Consider the following 20048-nt stretch of genomic DNA (forward strand, 5'->3'; position numbering starts at 1 on the left):
TTGGTTGAGTCGATGCTACAATGTTTAGGTAGACTTGATATCAATACGCTAGGTGCACTTTACTTGCAATAGAGATCATGTCATCAGTGAATAACTGATTCCCTTGTTTACCTATTACTAGAACGCCCAACACCTATCTTTCTCCTCAAGAACTCACGCTTCAAGTCAGCATCAATCCGAAACACCATTTCTTCTTTCAGCGACCCCTCCCACTTCTCAGGCCCCATCTCCTTCGCCTTCTGCGCCTCAGATTCCTGCCACTTCCACTTATACTTCCACGCAACCTTCCCATCACTCTCCCTCGGCCGTCTCGCCTTCAACGCCTCACCGTCATTCCCCACCGTCCCCTCGGCGCTGGGGACCCAGTACTCACTCTCTTTCAAGAGTACCTTCTCCACTTTATTCCCCTTCTTCTTACCTAGCCTATCCCCAAAAACCCTCCAATACTCCCCCTCATCCGCAATCCCCACAATCAACATCCCAAGACACTTCGCAACCGGAAACGTCGTCTCCGCGGCATCAAGCGTCTTTCTAATTCCGTGCTTCCGGACGCGAGCGTCCAGTCGGCCTAGACATTCTTCGCAGAGGGTGAGGATGTCGTGTGTTTCGAGGATGTAGCGCGTTTGGCAGCACTTTTGGGGTGCAGATGCGGATGGGGGTAAGGGTGAGGAGGTGGAGTCGGATGGTCTCTTGAGCGAGCAGGGGAAGTACCATTCGTCGTAGATACAGGTGCACATGTAGCGGACTGTGTAGAAGTTGCACATTTTGTCTGCGATTGAGGTGGGTTAGGCCTTGAGGCTTGGGTAGTAAGACTGCAGAGGAGGATTTCTGGTGTGTAGTTAAGAGGCAAGAAGAACGAGAAGTGATAAAGGTGGTGTTAGGGTAAAGGAGGGTATAAGGATGAGGATGGGATCTGTATAGATACAGGATAGGCGAGACAATGAACTGCGGCATATTGCTGAAAGGGAAGTCCGTGAACATTGAGTTACGGTATAAAGTGCACAAAGACAACGGAATATATGAAGAATCTACAATACTTGTCTGGAGACAAAGCAAGCCCAGTTCTGTGAAATCCATTGTCTTCGCTGGGGGTGTCCTAGATAGGGCTTTGTAGTCACGTGGTCAGGGTAGTCTCACGTACAATGAGAAAAGGATTTACGGCGAGCAGGGAGAGGAAAGGGAACCGTATTGTATGGTTTGATGATATTAGGTTGGCAAATTCATATTCAGTTTCAAGACCCAATGTTGAATCGCACTTCCTTGTTTCTGTGCGATGGTACCCATATTCGTATCCTAACCCAAACTCCAGTAGAACATGGTATACCCCTTACCAGACTCACACAGCGCCATTCATTCAGCAGAGCCAGAGAGAAAGCAATCAAGCCACCGGAAATTCTCCGACATGTTCACAGGAGACCTAAGCTTCTCCCACAACTTCCCTGCCCCTTCAACCCTCTCAATGATTGCCCCATAAAGCTCACTAACGACCTCTGTAAAAGTCGGAACCTTCAAGTCAAACGAAACAAGCCCCCCACTTCTGCAACTCGGTAAGAAACATGTCCTCCAAAAACCGGCGCAGCGCGGCCCAAACCTCGTCAGAAACAGACCCAGGTTTCGGCCCATCAATGATTCTCCGCAGCGCGTCTTTCGCATCATGATACTCGGTCCAGGGCCTACCCTTGGAGTTCGCAAGCATGGCCTTGTCGTAAGTCTTCGTCCAATTCTCGTAAGCAGCTCGCGAGAAATGCATATGCATACCATCCCTAGACAACTTAGGCGGCGGGGCAGAGTCTCGGCCAAACTTGTCCTGACCAGACTTGTAGTTCCGCTCCCATTGGCGTAGACGCTCGATTGAGCTCGTGTGAGTGAAGTACCTCACTTGGTTGTTGTCTTTCGGACACAGTCGGACGTACCGCTCCTCGCGCTCGCGCCACATGACTTTGATCATGCTGACGGCTGCGGGGAATGCCTGGATGCAATTGCGGCTGAGATAGCCCTTGATAAATCTTTACTTAGAAGGGGAGTGAGTCTGAGGTTTCTTCCGTCAAAGGGTGCCTTGAGTTCGTTGTTTAGCTTGGCGAGCAAGCGGTTACTCGGGAGGTTGTCCGGATAGATGTCTCGGGGGTGGCAGGTGATACAGGGGTTAGCCTGAGGGAGAGTGGAGGGTAAGTCTAGGTACATTTCTGGCAATCTATTGGGAAGCTCTTCGATGTTGAAGGGTTGTTTTAGAATGGAGGTTACTTTGAAATTGGGGAGGCCCATCGCAGGTGCCCCTGTGCTGGCTGTCTCAAAGTCGAAGAATTCCCCAATGTTGAAGAATTCTTCCGCTGGCACATCGATTTTGGAGACTGCTTGAGTGGCTGCAATTTCGACAGCCTGCCTTTTGGCAGAGGGTTCTCCATGGAATCCTTCGCTGCGGTGCCTTTTGGCTGAACGTGCATCGGTAGAGCTTGATTCGATGGCGGCTGCGTCAGAGAGATCTGTGCCAGCCATGTTGATTCAAGGGCATGAGGATTACTGGGGTCTGCTCCAACGACCTGTAATTGAGACGGACCTTCTCCAACGTCGGGGGGTAGTCGCCTATTGGAACTTGCGTGCAAATTGGAGGATGCCTCTCCTTGGGATGGGATCAGAACCCGGAATCTCGATTGCATATCGGAAGCGCTGGAGACGAGAACGTGATGATTAACAGATTGGGATGACGAGGGATATCAGGATAGAAAATAGCTTTGGGAAGAGAGGTACGGTCGGAAGAAATGCGAACGCAGGCACTCAATTTATACCTACTGCCAGTCAAGGCAGAAACTAAGGATACTCAGGCATCTTGTTAATCAGTGAAGGAACAAGTGCCAGATGCAATGAATGGGTGACAAATGGTTCACAGTGGCGTGAACCTCATAACACAACAAACGTCATCTGGAGAATCTGGTATGTAGTTGTGTGCAAGGACTTGGTTGAGATAGTACACGCTCAAGCCTATGAGTAGCTACCGTAGAAGCATTAGAATAAGAATGAGCGTATTTTGGATTATCGTGATCTCGTAGGCACTTAAAAAGGCTTGGTGTTTTGGGGCGGTATGAGGAAGGCCCTTCGCTCCTTCCACCATAGCATCGTGGATACTAGAAACAAGTCATTGACCTCTCATGAGCACCTACGCTTGGAATCATGCTCACTGGTTCGGGATTTTTTCCCCTTCACAAAAGTTGTTCATATCTATAGTCGAGCTACATGCATCATGGACATCCTGCTGTTATACCAAGAGAACACAGGCAAATGAAAACAAAAGCGCAAGCGACATCATACAGTTGTGTTGAGTCGCGCCAAGCGGGCTGTAATCGATTCAATGACGGCAGATCTAAGCCTCAGGTTAGCAATGTTCGAGAAAGATTGAGCGGCAAACATACTCTCGTTCCACCATCTTCATTGCGTCGGCAATCTTAGCCCTCTGGAGCCGCTGAGGAACGCGCGGCTGACCGCTTGTAGGAGACGCCGGGCTGCTCGGCTCTGAAGGAGATGGGATTCTGGAAGCAACGGACTTGGCTTCTGTGAGCAGTTCCGAGGCAATTTCCTTGACCTGCAGAGACTGTCAGCATGATTCGATGTGAGTAGAGTAGAACTTACAGCCTCCAGCCGTTGTGATATTTGTGCAACATCTTCCTCCTTGCGATCCTTATCAAATGACTGAGAAAGCGTCTCCACCTCGGCGATCCATGATGTTTCCCTCTCACTAAGTGGCCTTCCACCGGATTTCAGAACCTTGTTGCGGAGAGCTTCGTATCGTTGGACTAGTTGGGTCTGTCTGTCTTTGGCGGCTTGCAATCTTTTATCGAGAGCCTCAGTATTCCTGGATCCCTCCTTCCTTTGTCCGTTTTCGCTGATTTCGCTCGATACACCCTTGATGCGATCAGCTACATCGGATACCTGCCCTAACTGATCTCGCAGTTCTCCCTGTAACCTCTCACACCGGCGGAAAAGATCAGATGCAGCTCGTTCAAGAGCATTGGTATGGGCTGAGAGGATTCTGTGCGCAGCAGCAACTATGTCCAGAGTAGCCGGGGAAAGGAGGACAGGTTCCTTGAGGCTGCTTCGGTAACGGTGAGGCACGTTCTTGTCGACAAAGAACTCCAGGGGTGAGTCCGAGTAGAGGACCGAAGGAACTTGGTAGGGAGGCCGGTAGGGAGGAATAGTTGGTGAGTCAGTAGGTTGCGCGTCCGACTGGAGCGAGAATGATGGGAAAAAACTAGGCTTCTCCAGAACAGCAGCGTACGGGTGAGATGCGTGTGAGGTGAGTAGAAAGTAGCCCAAGTCGTAGTCGTGGTAGACCAAAGATGCTGGGAGGTGGAAGGGCTGGCTAGTCAAATTGCTGGCATCGTCGTCAACCTGAATGATCGATTCCAATGTAGAAACATTGCCTTCGCAAAGAATCTGGAGGCGGAAGCCGGAGCCAGAGGTGTCTTCGGATTGCAATTCATCCTCCAGTCGCTGAATCCACGAGGCGAGCGACATGAAAACCACACTATGGGATGTTGTCACGAAGAAGCTGTAGCGAGAATGAGCATCAGGAGTGAACATTGGCCACGTTGGCGATGATCGGCGCCCTTCCTTGACGGTATCCAGCGCTTCCACCAGAAGTAGGTCAGTTGACTCAGAAACGGGGGCTTGGAACACGTTCTTTCTCGTCTTCGGGAGCCATTGCCCTTCTACCCCTTCGAGTTCGAGGCAGATGTAGACTCTCCCGCTAAGGGAAGAAAGGCAGATTGTGGTAGCTGAGAGTTTATCGTCACCGCCGTTGAGTGCCAATTCATCTTCCTCGCCCAACATAAGAGCATCAGTGTCAGCCTTGGCCGCAATGACAAGCATGTCACATAGGTCAAGGTCATCGGCGTCATCGCCGGCGTCGACGCGGAACGGCCCTTGCAGCTTGGGGATAGCACTAAGGGTGGAGGGGCGCGTGAGGATTTCAGACTCGGGCTCCGTCGCAGAGCCAGGAATGACCTGCAACGGTTCTTGGTTATCGATCTCCGCGAGCCACTCGTACTGCTGTCGACAGGCTGTCAACTGCTCTTCATAATCGAGAGGGTCCTCTTCCAAAGCAGAAATTTTCGGGATAATTGCAGCGGACAGTGAAGGCACGGCAGCTGAAGGTGCTCTCCACTTAGAGGGTAGTAGCGGACAAAGCGCATATAGATCGCCAGGCTTCATCGCAATCCAGAGCGTCATTGCGGCCCACGCATCCTCTTTCTCACTTCCGATGCCACCAAAGCGAGCTGATGCAACCTCCATATCAACATAGTCTGAGGAAAACCCCTTGTTCTTCCCGAATCCCGACGGCGCAAAGTCTTGGTCTGAGGAGGTTCCATCAATGAGCTTTCGGAGATCAATGCCCAACGTAGGCCGATCAAACGACCAATGGTTATTCCGATCTAGCTCCCAAACGCGCACAGCCGCGTCTTCCGTTACTGTCACTAGACACCCTCCGAGGTTGCTGTAGACGCCGAGCGGATGCCACAATGCCGACACCACCGGTGACTCTGGAATAACATGGGTCGTTGGGCCAAGCTGGTATGTTTTCACGCGAATCGGAGAGCCATCCGTTGTGGACAGGTGTGAGGGATCCGGGAGTACTGCGATGAAGACGGTGTGGTCTGCGACGATCGCGAGGAAAGCGCCGTTCGGAGAAGGGATGATCTGTCGGATCTGTTCATACACCGGAACTAATAATGTCTAAGAAGGTCAGTAACAGATACTATCAAAATAGTTGAGCACAAACGTACCCTGTATGGAGCCTCGTTATCCACCTCGGTCTTCTGGTTCTTCGACCTCTCACGCTGCTGCCATTCGTCTTTCAACCGCGTGAGGCTCGACCAGCGGATCTGATTGTCGACGACCGTAAACACTTCATTTCCGCGCCGTGCTAGTGACCTTGAAGGCCCGACGTAATTGCCGACTTGGGAGTTCTTAATGCTTGCTGGATCCTTGGGCGCCGGACTCGAAAACAAAGAGGCGCCGGGCGAAGGGCGCGAGAGCCAGGGAGGAGTGTAGCTGATGACTTTGGGCATTGTCGCGACAATAATTCCAGAGACGAGGAATCCAATGCCGCGCGTAAATGTAATGCTCTGTTGCAGGCACGTTGATAACTGAGGAAGTTGTTGGCAGAGAAGGCGGAGGTCAAAGAAAAGCGGCCGCGCCAAGACCAACCCCAAACGAAGCTCTCTGCGCTGGTCTCCGCTCAACATCCTTCACCTAACAACATCTTCCACCCCTGCAGCTCTGTTACTTTTGCCTCGCAGTCATGAGCATTCCAGAGCGTCGCAACACCGTCGAGCGACTCGACCGGCCCAGCGCCTACTATGTCGGAAAGGTATAGCTTCATTTTGCAAGCATTCTGGAGCTAGACACTAACGCGCTTTACCGAATAGAACAAGAGGCGCAAGTACAATATGGACGAGCCCGAGGAACCTAAGGATCCAATGGATGGTCTGAGGGATGCTACCACCCTCTACGTCGGTAACCTGTATGTTCCGGTCTTGCTCGGCTCTTTTTTGCCTGGACAAGGCATATGCTAACCGGTATAGCTCTTTCTACACTACAGAAGAACAGATCCACGAGCTCTTCTCAAAGTCCGGACTCCTTTGAACTGCGCGGAAAACTTTTCACTGACAAGATCTAGATGTGGGGAAATCAAGCGGCTGGTGATGGGGCTTGACCGATACAACAAGACACCTTGCGGGTTCTGCTTTGTCGAATACTACACGCACCAAGACGCCCTTGATTGCTTGAAATATGTCGGAGGTACCAAGCTAGACGAGAGAATTATCCGAACAGACCTGGACCCTGGGTTCGAGGAAGGCCGGCAATACGGGTATGCCAATATTGGATTATTTTCGCGGCGAAGAGATACTGACAATCGACGCAGACGAGGTAAATCAGGCGGACAGGTCCGTGATGAGTACCGAGAAGAGTATGACCCTGGTCGTGGTGGTTACGGGCGCGCATACGACGACCAACGACGGCGCGAGGAAGAGGAATACGGGGCCGGTAGGTAACGATGTGGAGGAAGCATCTAGTTTCACCGGCGCAATGGCGTTCATATATTCTATATCTTGTCTATTACCGGTAGCGGCGAAGCGCATAAAAAACATATATTTACATCTAATACCCAAGTTCTTTGCAGGACCCTCCATCTCTCTAACCCATGAACAGGGAAGGCGGCCTGCCTTTTCGAGATCATGAATTCATTGCAGTCGTTTCACAGATTCTTCCACCTGCCGCAGCCACCAGGAGTGAATTCTTTCGTCACCGGTCAACTCAGGATGGAAGCTCGTGCCGAAGACGTTGCCCTGCCGGACAGCAACAATATCACCGACTTCATCGTCGGGATTCACATCGGTGCCCGCGGTAGCTAAACGCGCAGCCCTTCCAGGCAAGCTACACAGTACCTCGACATCGCGAGACATTGCCTCCCGAGCCGTATCATTCTCTGCTTGTCGCGGAGGCGCAACAACAGTCTCGTCTCTCTGGAGTTCGTCAACCTGAACACCCTTATGGTGCGGCAAAATCTTCTCGACGACCGGTGCCCGGATAAAGACCGCTGGGAAAGGCGTTTGCGAGGGACCTAGGAACGGCAACTCGAGCGGCGCCTGGAAACTCTCCGTCTGCCGGCCGAAGTGGTTTCGATTGACCCGAACATCCAACCCCCCAATTAGTTCCTGTCCACCCTTCTTCGTTCGATTCGCCGACTCCGCCAGCAAAATCAATCCGGCGCAAGTTCCCCACGTCGGCTTGCGATGTACCCTACGGGGACAGAAGTATGAGTCAGGCCGCAACCTCAATGCAATTATGCCAACATTAGAAAAAAAACATACTTAACAAAGTCCCTCAAAGACTCGAGCAGGTTTGACCGAGCTGCCACCAGCGAAATCGCCGTGCTCTCGCCTCCAGGTAAGACAAGCGCATCGCACCGCTCCAGCTCTTGCGGGGTCCGGACTTCTAGGAACTCCCAGTGCGACGAGGAAGTTTGCTGTGAGACCAGCGATGCGGCTGCCTTTTGCAGCAGCACAACATGCTCGTGGAATGCGCCTTGCAAGGCGAGAACCCCGACAGTAATCTTGATCATTGCACTCTGTCTGAAGAGTGGGAATTGGGAGGCGTTGGCCACCACCCATCGCATTTATCAATAAATTCTGGTTATGTAAGCAGGTCCCGGCATTTGTTATCACCACGTGATCCCCCGCCTGATAAGCCCCGGAAATCTCCCGAGCAGTTGGAGTTGGATAGCTTCGTCTCTTCATTTCTGGTATCCTGCGTTGTGAAGGATTGTATTGGGCGGCATCTGAGTCATGATTCACGACTGATACGAATTCCCGACCTACTAGTAACTTCAGTATCACAACATGTCAGCATTTCGATTATGACCACCGCCCCCAAAAGTCTCCGGCTTACACCACCTAACCCCTCTACAACCTGCACTTCCACAGACCTCAAACCAGCACCTCCTTCAACTCTTGTTCGAGAATTTTAAATCCCAACAATCACTAGCCATGGCCGGCGACACCCCGACCTCCATCCTAACCCGATGGTACATCGACACCCGCCCTCTAACATCAACAACAAGCACCCTCCCTCTCCTGCACACCCTCCAACACACCGACCAAATATCCGTGCAGAAATACTACCACCTAAAAGACAAGCATATGTCGCTCGCGTCCAACCTCCTAAAATACCTCTTCGTTCATCGAACATGTCGTGTGCCCTGGTCGTCAATTGTTATATCTCGCACGCCGGATCCGCATCGGCGGCCTTTTTATATACACCCCAGCAAAGACAGCGACTACCGAGAGGGCGGTATAGAACCAATAAACGTCGAATTCAACGTCAGCCATCAAGCCTCGATGGTCGCGATTGCAGGGACTACCATACCGTCCCCGCCACCCTCATTATCCCCATCGCCAGCAGCCCCCAGCACCGCCTCCATCAACAGCACCCCTTTAGTCGGCATCGACATAACATGCATAAACGAGCGAGCAGGCCGAACTAACGAAATCCGCACGTTAGACTCCTTACACAACTACATCGACATCTTCGCAGAGGTCTTCTCCGCGCGCGAGATACGCGACATGAAAAGTCTCCATGGTGCCCCTTCACCTTCATCTTCATCTCTATCTAACGACGACCTCGTCGACTACGGCTACCGCCTCTTCTACACGTACTGGGCGCTTAAGGAAGCGTATATCAAGATGACTGGGGAAGCGCTACTCGCGCCGTGGCTGAGGGAGTTAGAGTTTAGTAATGTTGTTGCGCCATCGCCATCTAGGCAGAGTGAGGAGGGGGAGGGAATGTTTGGAGTGCCGTATACGGGTGTTAAGACGACGATGAATGGGGATGCTGTGCAGGATGTGCGAATTGAGGTTGTTGCGTTGGAAGGGGATTATTTGTTTGCGACGGCGGCGAGGGGTGCGAATTTGGGGTTTGGGTCGGGATTGAGAAGTGAGGGTAATAGTGATAGTGCGGTTGGAGGTGGAGGAGATCCCTGGATGCCGTTCCAGAAGCTAGATATCGAGCGGGATATCCGGCCTTGTGCGACGGGGGTGTGTAGCTGTTTATCCTAATTCATATCTAACCGCGAATTCTTGGGTAGGGAAGAGATACACAATGATTGGTTGATTGCATTCACCTCATCTCATCTATGAATAGATAGGAAAACATTCGAAATATAAGGCAAAACAAGACAAAAAAAGATGGCTGACTGGATATAATATCATCAATCACATCACATCTATCGTCGTTCCGTTCGCAGGGAAGGGAAGGGTATATGGAGTTCCAATATCGCAGTGTCAATCACATTTTGAGCATTCGATTCAAAGGTTTCGAATTCGTCCATGGCTGCATTTACTCACCATGGGTTTGTTTTGTTGTTCAGCCGTTAGATGGTTGCTTTTGTCCAGAGTTGAGGGACATCCTTGTCTGAACGAGAGTAACCAGGGAAGTGGGGGGATGGTTGTTTGTTGGGTGGTGTTCTAGTGTCTTCTTCCGCACGCTATGAGATTAGGATCGAGATCATATCCTGTCGGCATTTCATCGTACAGAGGGTGTTTCATATTCAAAGTGGAAAGGCGACAGGTGACATTTCGGTTCGACTGTACTCGAGTGCATCAAGTAACAAGGTAATGCCGACAGCTGCTGTATAGGGATTTCGGGATGCTTAGATACCAACGGCAGTCGACTTCCCACTGTTAAGGGCCGAAGCAACATCGGATGGCTCCGTCTTGGAAATCTCAAGCAGATGCTTGAGCATCGTCTCCTGAGTCGACTTGGTGAGACCGTCGACGTCCTCGGTGGTGAGACCCTTAGTGCTGATAGGCGGAAGAACTAGATAGGTTCGTTAGCTGCGAACTAACTCACCCTCAAATTCAGCCGACCAAAACATACCTCGAATTTTGATAGAGCCAGCCTTAAAGATGGACTTCTTGGGAGCCAGAATATGCGAATAGTTCTCCACAACAACCGGGACGACAGGAACACCAGCCTTAACAGCAAGATGAAACGCGCCCTTCTTAAAAGATAGCAACTCCGGCTTATCAGAGTAACTCCTCGTCCCCTCGGGGAAAATAAACACACTCTGCCGATGAACGCGCATCTCCTCAGCGGCACTATCAAACGCCTTAACAGCCGTTTCCCGATTCGCGCGATCAATAAAGACAGTCCGGGACAGCGACATGAACCACCCCAGGAAGGGTACATAGCGGAGACTCTTCTTCGCTGTGACGCTGCAGTAGGGCGGGAAGATCTCTCCCAGCATGAGGACATCCAGTTCAGACTGGTGGTTTCCGATGATTACGGCGGGCCGCGTGGAGAGATACTCCTTGCCTTCGACGATATCGAACCGCACGCCCGTCGTGAATCGCATCACCCACTTGAAGCTGCGGGCTGTCGCCCATTGCGAGATGCGGCCGTACCCCACTAACCGGAGGACGATGGAGGCGAGAACGCCGTAGATTGCGCAGATGAGGAGCGAGCCATAGGAGGCGAGGCAGCGCGCGAAGAAGGATGCCCGCGGGACTTTCTGGCCGAGGAGGAAGAGGGAGGCTGTTAAAGCGACGTAGGTGCTTGTGCCTGAGGCGAGGTAGTAGAGTACAGACATGATACGGGGACGCTTGCGGAAGGTAGTTTCTACTAGGGATAATCTCCGACGGTTATTCATTTGGCCATATAATAGAAGCAAGGATTTGAAGCAAAAGAGGACGTCATCTTACCACGAAATGAAGAGTAGCGTGACGAGGTCAGAGGGCCGATGCGGAGTAGATATTTACAATTCGACCAGGGGCATGGCAAGTGGCGGAGAAAGTCTGTTGCGGGGCGACGATATTAAGGGAGAATAGCCCAATCTAATTGTGAAGAAGGGGAAGAGTCGAAGTCTGGCGCCGAGGCGAGGATATTGTTTGCCTTTGAGATATTCAACCTTCTCGAACCCCAACGGCGGACGACGAAATCGAAAATGGGGGACGTTCACATGACACTCCCGACACGGTAATTTCCGGCACTACCTCACCGCTTATCCCTTACCGCCTCCACGCCGATATACAGAGGTGGTACACAGCAAACATCTCCGAATCTAGATCGAAGTTTGAGGATAGGATGTATGGGGATCTCGGCGTGGTTATTGACGTATGATTTGCCGAGAAACTGCGTCAGCAACAGTAGTGCTCAGGGGTTGATGGCGTCAATCAGTATCAAGTCCTATTCGGACAACAAAACTATATATCTCGGGCTACGACCTCGCAGATCATAATGGCGCTTGCTATACGCATACCCGCCTCCCTAGCTAAACACCTGTGATTCCTCTATACACAATGGTTGTTACATGACTTCGCCTGATTAGGGCTAGCGTCTACAGGCAGCCGGGGAGGAACTCTTCCTAATCAGGAAGCTAATATTTAAAAAGTATAAGGATTTTTTAGTTACTAAATAGAGGTTATTCTTGTGAGCTTCTATGTTAACAGTAATAACAAATAATGGTAGTAATAGTAGTAATATTAAAGAAACTAAGGCCACGGGGCAAATAATATAAATAATTACGCGTATTTTTAATCAGGCGAAGTCAGGTAATAACTGGTGTATATAGAGGGATTACTGGTGTTTAGCTAGGGAGGTCGGTGTGCGTATAGCAAGCCCCATCGTAATCACCAAAAATCCATTGTCCAACGTAGGCTTCATTCATAATAATGTGCATAAGAATAATCTAACCAGAAGCCAAGCAAATACTGTCAAGAGCCATGACCATGACAGCCGCCTGGCCCTTCCGGCTCACTACTATATAAGCAGCGATCCCGCTGCAATCGCAAAGAGAAAGCCAACCCACGCTAATATACAAAATCCAGAATCTCGACACCACTTGGGAATGCGTGAGATAGTGCAACGCAACACAACGCAAATGCATGCTTTAACCAATCCACCGGAAACGCCCGTGTAATGCTGATGTCGTCGCTTGAAATCCGACCCAGTAAAGAAACGCCGACTCTCGTGTATACCGAACTAGGGCAGAGGGTATCTAGCGTGGAGAAAGGGATATAATCGAGGATTGAGAGGTATTTGAGGGGAGCAAAAGCGAGGAAACCGGGATAACTATAGTAGGAAGATTAGGCGGAATTAGGCCATATCTTCCTCATCCTCTTCGTCTTCGTCAAGGGCTTCCATCGCGTCTTTGATGTATTGTGCGGCCTAGTAGATAACGTTAGTCCGTCTGAGTCAAGAAGAGGAAAATAATAGCCTACCTTAGGGTCAAGGTTCAAAGCAGTCGTGAAATGCTTGATGGCGTTGCCCTTGTCGTGGAGCATTTTGTATAGTTTCCCAAGAAGATAATGGACGTTCGCCTCATCCGGCGCCATGTCCTTGAGAACCTTTAGCTCACCAAGCGCTGACCGAAGATCCTGCAGCTTCATCAATGCGCGGGCCTTTCGGAATCGAGCGAGCACAGAATGAGGAGCAAGCGAGCACGCCCTGTTATATTGCACTAATGCGGCTTTTGGATTGTTCATCTTCTCCAGTACCAAGCCAATGCAGCAGATCAACACCGCGTTGGAGGGGTTAATCTTGGCTGCATTCCGGAAATGTTGCTCGGCAAAGTCGAGTTTGCCCATCTTGTCGTAGACCGTTCCCAGTCCATACCAGGCGTTGTAATGCCGACTGTCGGCGTTGATACCGTTTCGGTACGCATCCAAGGCCTTGTCATATTCTTCGTTGGCGACATACTCGTGGCCCTGCAGTGTAAAACCGTAAGCGAAATGAGGATCCAACTGGGTGGCGCGCTTGAAACACTTCAGAGCTTGATCGTGGTCTCGTTGGTGTGAGAACGAGTTACCCACGGCACACCAGGCTTCAGGTGATAGACGATCAACTTCCATCAGCTCATGGGCCAGATAAGCAAGCTCGACATCGTTCTTCAGATGCCACAGCACCGTTGAGTAAATCTCCATATCTTCTGATCGTGATGGCGCCATGGCCTTCACCCGGACAAAATACTTTTCGGCATCTGAATACATCGCTTGCTCATAGTAGGCTCGGCCGATCTGAGCGAGAACCCAAGGTGTCTCTCGCTGGCCCTGGGAGAGTGAGGTGAAAATCTGGATCGAATCGGCGCACCTATACCGGCTCAAGTAGTAATAGCCCGATGCGATTTTAGAGAACAGGTCAAGAATCCAAGCGAGGGCCTCAACCGACTTAGATTTCTCTGAGATAGCGTGTTTGGATAGGTGCTGCGGATTGTTCGATGTAGCCAAAGATGTCCCGCGGTAATCCTTGCCATCACCTTCGTGGACCTCACCGATATGTTTTCGATTATTGCCGCTTACAACGCGTCCTACATTTGACGTCGTTGCCGTACGTGCCTTCGTCGTCCCAGTAGTCCTCACCTTCTTCACCTCTCGGCCGTCTTTCACGCCCAATGCTGCGCTGGACACTTTGTTTGATGTGGGTTTGATCTGATTGAACAGTCGCACACTTCGCCTTTGCCCAGTTCCTTGATCGGTCAAGTTCGCCGTCGAAGAGTGCGCGACCTGTCCGGAGACCGTTCGTTTGCGATCGCCAATTCTATGGCCCATGGTAACATCCCTTTCTGTATGTTCATCTCCCTCGACTCTAGTCCGCATTCTCGGTCGTATACCAGTCGGCCTCATCTTCGGTGGTGGATCCATCGAGTGATCGGCGCCCATTGTTTGAATTGTCCGGTTTTTCTTTGCCGGGGCTAACGGCGGCTCAAACACGTCGGCGCCTCCACCTCCATTGGCTACACGAGGATCATCGGACTCGCTGCTTTGTCCACCAGGGGTTTCCATGCCTTCACGCATAATATGTGGCCCTGTTCCTGATGATGCGACACTGACTGTGCTTCCATTCAGCTTCTCCCATAAAGCGGAGCTCCCGTGACTGGTATTCGAATCGCTGCGAGTGGTGCCGGATGTAAATGGATCTGCGCTTGGATTCGCATTGGCCTGCGTCTGCAGGGGACCATCTGGAGGTAGAGCCTTGTCTACTGGAGATTCAAGATCCTCAAGCGCAGCAGCCGATACCATCGTGTACATCTCTGGTGTCATCTTGAAAATATTTGAAACCCGCATATCGACACCTTGGCACTAGTTAGCCAGAAAGGAGAAATCCTCAAGCATCAATAATCCCTTACCAGTTTCGCACAAGTTCAGAAACGCATCCCACATGAAGGGATTCAGCTTCAGAGCCGCAGCGTAACATTCCACCGCCTTGTTGTGCTCCTTGTGAGCCTGCCATAACTTCCCTTGTAAGCAAAGTACGGCCGCAGCATCTGGTAAATGTTGCCTGCGCGTTTCACTATGTTTATCTAGCCGGAGCGAACCATATCAGTACCAGCCTCACTTGCCAAGTGAAGACAATCGAGCGATATGCTTACTCCAGTTATTTCTTGTACTCCAAAGCGATTTACACCTCTCCAGCGCGTTGATACCATCCGTGTACTTCCCAAGGTCGAGGCATGCCTGCGCGTAGACATAAGAGCAACCGAGATGCGTGCCCCGCGAACCAAAATTCCTGCTGGTCTCTCCCGCTGCTTTCACTTGGCCATTTTGCAGGTAACATAACGCTAGTAGGTATGAAGCTTCCGAAGTTCGAGGTTCGTAGGCGTGTAAGCGGCCGGCGAGAAATAGCGCGTTTCGGACGAGGTTGTTATCGAGGTGGTAGTATATCAGTTGCCGTAGCTGGCTCGATATGTGCGATGTTGAAGGAGTCATTTTCGAGCGAGGATGTGAAGGGGATGAGGGAGCACAGCCTGTCGTGCGTTGAAAGGGTAATCAATGTCGATGTTGTTATGAAAGGTCCTAGTAAAGAATTGATAGGGTGTCGTGGAGGTGAAGAAGACCTGTCTTTCGAAGACAAGCATCAGGTCAAAATTAGACAGGCCGCGTGTCTTTTGCACGAAGTTAGAGATGCCCAAGACAAAGGTGAAGGAAACAACGATTGGTGCCTCTTTCAGACAGTCTTGGATAACCACCTGGAAAAGTGTATCGCGAGCTTTCAAAGAGGGGACGGAGTATAAATGGAGAGAAACAACAACTATAGCAACAAGGCCTGGTCTCTTTGTTATATTCGACACCGATCCCCCGCCAGAATGAAGCTCGACAGAGCGAGGGCGAGTGGTGAGTCCGAACCGGTGGTGCAAAGAGTGAAGGAAGATCGGACAACTCGTGACGCCGTACAGGCCAAACAAAGTCTCAGGGAAGACTAAGTTGCATGTCGAGCGGTGAGGGCGCGAGTAAAGCAGTATAGAAATAAAAGCTCTTGTCAGCGCTGGGTCAGTTGCAAGTCAGTTGAAGCTCGACCGTGTTGTCATGATCGCAGGCTCGTGGCTGGTGGAGGCGGACCGTTTGGTTCTTGCGGGCGACGGGCGCTTGTCCCGTTGTGGTGGGCAACCGCCGGTTCTGGCACGAACTGCTCTGACCTCCCTCGAGACTTCAGTATTCACCAACTGGAGAAGACGGGAGGGCCAATTGAAGAATGAACCTCGTCATATAACACAATCTACTTGTCATTTATTCACAACACCTCAGCATCTGCACCAGCAACAACCCGCATAAACTCACATCATCTTGACCTCGCCTACATGCTTCTAGCTTCCACAAGATGGCCCAAGTCAGTTCGCACCCAATTCCCATCAAGCATAGTAGACAAAAATGATTAACAAATAAACAGAAAGCATCCAAAACCCTCGCAGCGAGAAACACATCCATCCTCCTCCGAACCCACCTAATAACCCTCCTCCTACACGCCCTCCACCTAACCCTCCATTTCGTCTTCAACCGCCCCCAGTCCCTAAATCCATACTACTTCCTCGTGCTTCCAACCCTCGCTATAGAATTCTACCTGGACAAAATCGGCCGGCCCACCTATGCCACCGACGGCTCCGGTTCCGGTTCCAGCGCGCTGCGCTCGCCCGGCGAAGACCTCAACGCCGCCGGGCTGACCGAATACATGTGGGACGTGCTCTACTGGACGTGGGGGTGTATCGGGGCCGTCTGTGTCTTTGGTGACCGGGCGTGGTGGCTTTGGGTTGTTGTTCCGGTTTACTCGGTTTATTTGGCGTATAGTACCGTTATGGGGGTTAAGGGGGGTCTGAAGGGGTTTGGGGGTGGTGCTGGGGAGGGTGGGGAGGGAGTTGCGACAGGCGCGGAGAGTAAGAGGCAGAGGAAGATGGAGAAGAGGGGTGGGCAGAGGATGCAGTATCGGTAGGGTAGGGTAGGATTGGGGTTGGTTTGGTTTGGTTTGATGGAGTGGAGGTTAGGTTGAGTTGGATAGGTTGGTTTTTGTACGGTTGGTAGAGTCTAACAGGTTGATTAAGCGTGTGCCTAACTAGGGATGTTGATCGTATATACCGCTAAATCAAGGGGAACGATTTCAAGGTCGATATTGGACTGGAGTAAAGCCTCGCCCATTCAACAGAAAACAAAAGAAAGGCGAGACTGGGGACTCGCGAGAAAAGATACCAAAGAAACTATTAAAACAGTCATGAAGATCGCCAAGCAAAATTGATCATAACCATATAAGTCTGTCGTGATATCATGGGGAACTATGTGGGGAATATCAGGATCCAATAAAGCAAGAGTTAAGTCAAAGCAGACGAAAGGAAAAAAAAGGAAAAATGGAATGCATCAATCAAGAGTCTCTTTGCAATATTGTTTAAAGATCATCCGTCACTTTTGTCTCAGCAGAATTAGAAGACTCAACGACCGGCTCGGCGGCTTCTGCCTGTTGAGGAGCTTCAGGCTCAGCAGCGTCGGCAGCAGGAGCAACCGGGCTCGGTTGAGGCGTTTTATAAATTGTGTTGAGTCTCTTCAAGACCTTTTCTGCAAAGGCAGAATCAGTATCTGCAAGAATATGATTGAGCAGATCCTCAATGGCTTTGTTCTGAGTTGGTCCTTGGCTGGGTGTTGGCTCGGTCTGGATGTCTTCAATACCGAGCGACTCAGATAGAGCCTCGGAAATTTTCGTAGCCTGTGCGTCGACGACGACCTCATCCTGGTCGAATTTTTCGGCATCGTCAAGTTGTGCTGAAGCCTTTTCAAGCAGCACGGCAGCGGCTGCCGCACCAAAGGGGGCTGCATTGGGATCGGACTCGGTCTCGTCCTTGAAATTGGGGGATTCCACTTCGACCCCAGCTTGGCTGTCCTTATCAGTGGAAGCGTCTGAAAAGACGGGAAAATCGGAGATGGCGTCTGCTAATGCTTCCGCTTCCGAGTCGGCTTCTTGGTGGTTGGCAGGTTCTTGGACTTCGTCGAGTTCTGGTGATTCGGTGTGCGTTTCCGTTGCAATGTCATCAACGTTATCGTTGTCGCCAGATGTTTCCCTAGATTCTTCAGAGATCTTGTCTTGCTCTTCCGAAACGGCTGGGGCTTCCTCTACCGCAACGGTGGGTTTGGGAAGAGGTGGCGGCGGCTCGGATCTAGTATCAAAATCATCGCTAACCTCCCGAGCCGCGATCTTCCACCGGCCGACTTCCTTCAGTCTAGCAAGCTCTTTGGCCGCAGCTTCGGCAATATCCATTCCGCGTGAGAGAGTCTCCTCCGCAGTGTCCTTAACCGCCTCAATCCTGGCATGCTGCAGCCCGATCTCACGGAATTTACCCTTCCACTCCTCAAACTCCTCCTTCAGGGCATGGTAGTCCTCCCAATCTTTGTAGGTGACACCATCCATCCAGGCCCACCGCATTCCGATCTCCTGCAGACCGAGGTCACGAACGTTATCCAGCACAGCAAGGGTAGAGTTCACTGCGACCGAGACCTTTTGGATGAGGTCCTGCTCGAACGAAGCGTGCCACTCTCTGAGGACGTGGGCTCGGTCTCTGATCGACACAGCGGAGGTTCTGAGTTCCTTAAGCAGTTTCTCAACAGCTGCCTCTTCTTCTTCAGGGACATCTTCCAATGGAAGAGACTCTGCCAGCGTGCTGATGTGGCGTTTTATGGCAGTCGTTTGTTCGTCAACTACACTTTCCAACGCGCCGATAAGCTTGTCCCCTTCTGTCTGCGCGCCACCGGCCAAGTATGTGTCGACAATTTCAACTACCCGGCCTTCAAGACCCTCAACACCTTTCTCAGAGGCCAACGCGAATCGCTCCTTCCAAGTGACGAGGTCAGAAGTGATCTTTTCGCGGATTTGTGCTGCCACCTCCGCGGGTGATAACGAGGGGGCGGGCGTCACCACTGGGACAGAGGACGTGGTCGACGGTTCGGTTGCGGCAGCTAGAGAGATAGATGAGGAAGAGGTAGAGTATCCCACCGAGCTATTTCTGTTAGATAAACCAAGCAAGATTTGTAATGACGGATCAAGCTTACCTCTCAGCTTCGTCCGCCACGCTCCGCAAAGTATTACCCTCGCGGTAGCTCGCAAGTCTCTGGCCGATTTTCACAAGTTGAGGCTCCACATTTTCCGAGTAAAGGCTGGAAATCTTAGGCCATAATGAGTTGTTGACGAAGTAGACCGTGGAGAACCACGCGTTTTGCGCGTGAGGCAGAACCGTCGTAGTCAAAATCTCTTGTCCGGACGTGTACGTCTTGCCAATGAAGGGCTGATACGTCGCGGCGAATGGCAGGACATACCCATCCAGAACAGTCCAGTATGCCCCATTGACCTTATCGTAGTAAGGATAGACGGCGACCACGGCAGTATCCACATGGGGCTTCACCTGTGCTCCGTACCAATCCGTTGCTTTGCCCTTTGCGGCTTGGATGTGCGGAACGACATTTGCGTTCCACTGCTCCTGCCCGTAGACTTGTGCCCGTTCGAGTGCCGGTGCGCCATAAGCTTCGTAACCCTGCTTCGCGATGTTGGAGGCCGGTGTGTAAACTTTTTCGTTCACTATGTGGACGTATGGGCGCGCGGCGTCGACGTACGGAGCCGCGTAGGTATCGTAGTAAGGGGTAACATGAGGCTCGACATAGGATCTCGCGACCAAGTACGGTTTGCAAATTCGTGGTGAAGAGTCCGTCAGATCGGATTCGTTGGACGGACACCGGAAAAAGGGCGTCAGCAGGAAATACCAGATGGTAAGTCTATACAGATCATTGGGTTAGAAGCAATTTCTCACAGACACGAAGTGCAATTGGAAAGAGCCTTACCGAGTCAATAGCCCAAAAGTCCACCGAACGCGACTCGTCCTGGGTTTCGACCTCTCCGGAGTGACCACGACCCTGTCGTCCGACTCCACTATCTTGCCATTTGAGGACGCCATGGCTGATGCCTTGAAGGCTCCGAGTCCAGGCCAGGGAATGCAACTGGCGAGGTTTCGGGTGTTCGCGTCGCGTGATAACTGGTTGTCGAGGAAGACAAACAACAGTGACACGACTAATTGAGCCTTGGGAGACTTGAAATCGAGAAGCTGGGGAAGTCAGGAGCTCGGCGGAATGAAAATCTGACGGCGGAATCACAAGCGTGGTGCCTCAGCTTTCAGGCTCCAAGAGCACGCGACGGGCTTCGGTCGGCCTTGGCGTCCCTTACAACAACTTCTTTGGAATATGGGCGAGCAGTTAAAGCCA

The 20048-nt window shown here is 51.4% G+C and overlaps 10 protein-coding genes across 10 annotated transcripts; 3 read left to right on the plus strand and 7 right to left on the minus strand.

The window, feature by feature from the left end:
* Nucleotides 1-107: 107 nt before the first annotated feature.
* On the minus strand, nt 108-764 carry BDV17DRAFT_294830 (uncharacterized protein; the record flags this gene model as incomplete). The annotated part of the gene is made up of 1 exon (XM_073762927.1): nt 108-764. One exon carries the CDS (start codon nt 762-764, stop codon nt 108-110), a length of 657 nt encoding a protein of 218 aa, XP_073611848.1.
* Nucleotides 765-1513: 749 nt separating this feature from the next.
* On the minus strand, nt 1514-2493 carry BDV17DRAFT_294831 (uncharacterized protein; the record flags this gene model as incomplete). Its single annotated transcript, XM_073762928.1, has 2 exons — nt 1514-2006; nt 2180-2493. 2 exons carry the CDS (start codon nt 2491-2493, stop codon nt 1514-1516), a joined length of 807 nt encoding a protein of 268 aa, XP_073611849.1.
* A 212-nt stretch (nt 2494-2705) lies between these two features.
* Nucleotides 2706-6117, minus strand: BDV17DRAFT_191099 (uncharacterized protein). Its single transcript, XM_073755104.1, has 4 exons — nt 5775-6117; nt 3622-5724; nt 3405-3574; nt 2706-3355 (listed from the first exon to the last, which is right to left on the minus strand). Exons 1-4 carry the CDS (start codon nt 6057-6059, stop codon nt 3298-3300), a joined length of 2616 nt encoding a protein of 871 aa, XP_073611850.1. The 5' UTR covers nt 6060-6117; the 3' UTR covers nt 2706-3297.
* A 136-nt stretch (nt 6118-6253) lies between these two features.
* Nucleotides 6254-7074, plus strand: BDV17DRAFT_272956 (nuclear cap-binding protein subunit CBC2). The gene is made up of 5 exons (XM_073758967.1): nt 6254-6361; nt 6420-6514; nt 6576-6620; nt 6671-6862; nt 6917-7074. Exons 1-5 carry the CDS (start codon nt 6293-6295, stop codon nt 7044-7046), a joined length of 531 nt encoding a protein of 176 aa, XP_073611851.1. The 5' UTR covers nt 6254-6292; the 3' UTR covers nt 7047-7074.
* BDV17DRAFT_272958 (pyridoxal 5'-phosphate synthase subunit PdxT) lies at nt 7075-8126 on the minus strand. The gene is made up of 2 exons (XM_073758968.1): nt 7866-8126; nt 7075-7794 (listed from the first exon to the last, which is right to left on the minus strand). The coding sequence occupies exons 1-2, from the start codon at nt 8114-8116 to the stop codon at nt 7236-7238; spliced, it is 810 nt and encodes a 269-aa protein (XP_073611852.1). The 5' UTR covers nt 8117-8126; the 3' UTR covers nt 7075-7235.
* Nucleotides 8127-8285: 159 nt separating this feature from the next.
* Nucleotides 8286-9709, plus strand: BDV17DRAFT_191125 (4'-phosphopantetheinyl transferase family protein). Its single transcript, XM_073755106.1, has one exon. The coding sequence runs from the start codon at nt 8541-8543 to the stop codon at nt 9606-9608; it is 1068 nt and encodes a 355-aa protein (XP_073611853.1). The 5' UTR covers nt 8286-8540; the 3' UTR covers nt 9609-9709.
* Nucleotides 9710-10084: 375 nt separating this feature from the next.
* Nucleotides 10085-11383, minus strand: BDV17DRAFT_191128 (1-acylglycerol-3-phosphate O-acyltransferase SLC1). Its single transcript, XM_073755107.1, has 3 exons — nt 11253-11383; nt 10429-11169; nt 10085-10368 (listed from the first exon to the last, which is right to left on the minus strand). The coding sequence occupies exons 2-3, from the start codon at nt 11138-11140 to the stop codon at nt 10202-10204; spliced, it is 879 nt and encodes a 292-aa protein (XP_073611854.1). The 5' UTR covers nt 11141-11169; nt 11253-11383; the 3' UTR covers nt 10085-10201.
* A 739-nt stretch (nt 11384-12122) lies between these two features.
* Nucleotides 12123-15868, minus strand: BDV17DRAFT_272966 (anaphase promoting complex subunit bimA). Its single transcript, XM_073758969.1, has 4 exons — nt 14918-15868; nt 14675-14848; nt 12771-14620; nt 12123-12717 (listed from the first exon to the last, which is right to left on the minus strand). Exons 1-4 carry the CDS (start codon nt 15252-15254, stop codon nt 12646-12648), a joined length of 2433 nt encoding a protein of 810 aa, XP_073611855.1. The 5' UTR covers nt 15255-15868; the 3' UTR covers nt 12123-12645.
* Nucleotides 15869-16143: 275 nt separating this feature from the next.
* Nucleotides 16144-16749, plus strand: BDV17DRAFT_294838 (SND2/TMEM208 family protein; the record flags this gene model as incomplete). The annotated part of the gene is made up of 2 exons (XM_073762929.1): nt 16144-16152; nt 16213-16749. 2 exons carry the CDS (start codon nt 16144-16146, stop codon nt 16747-16749), a joined length of 546 nt encoding a protein of 181 aa, XP_073611856.1.
* Nucleotides 16682-20037, minus strand: BDV17DRAFT_272969 (uncharacterized protein). The gene is made up of 3 exons (XM_073758970.1): nt 19632-20037; nt 18849-19565; nt 16682-18796 (listed from the first exon to the last, which is right to left on the minus strand). The coding sequence occupies exons 1-3, from the start codon at nt 19742-19744 to the stop codon at nt 17197-17199; spliced, it is 2430 nt and encodes an 809-aa protein (XP_073611857.1). The 5' UTR covers nt 19745-20037; the 3' UTR covers nt 16682-17196.
* Between the last annotated feature and the right edge of the window lie 11 nt (nt 20038-20048).

Source organism: Aspergillus undulatus (assembly GCF_047715775.1).
Source record: "Aspergillus undulatus strain CBS 261.88 unplaced genomic scaffold BDV17scaffold_59, whole genome shotgun sequence".
NCBI classification, from domain to species: Eukaryota; Fungi; Ascomycota; class Eurotiomycetes; order Eurotiales; family Aspergillaceae; genus Aspergillus; species Aspergillus undulatus.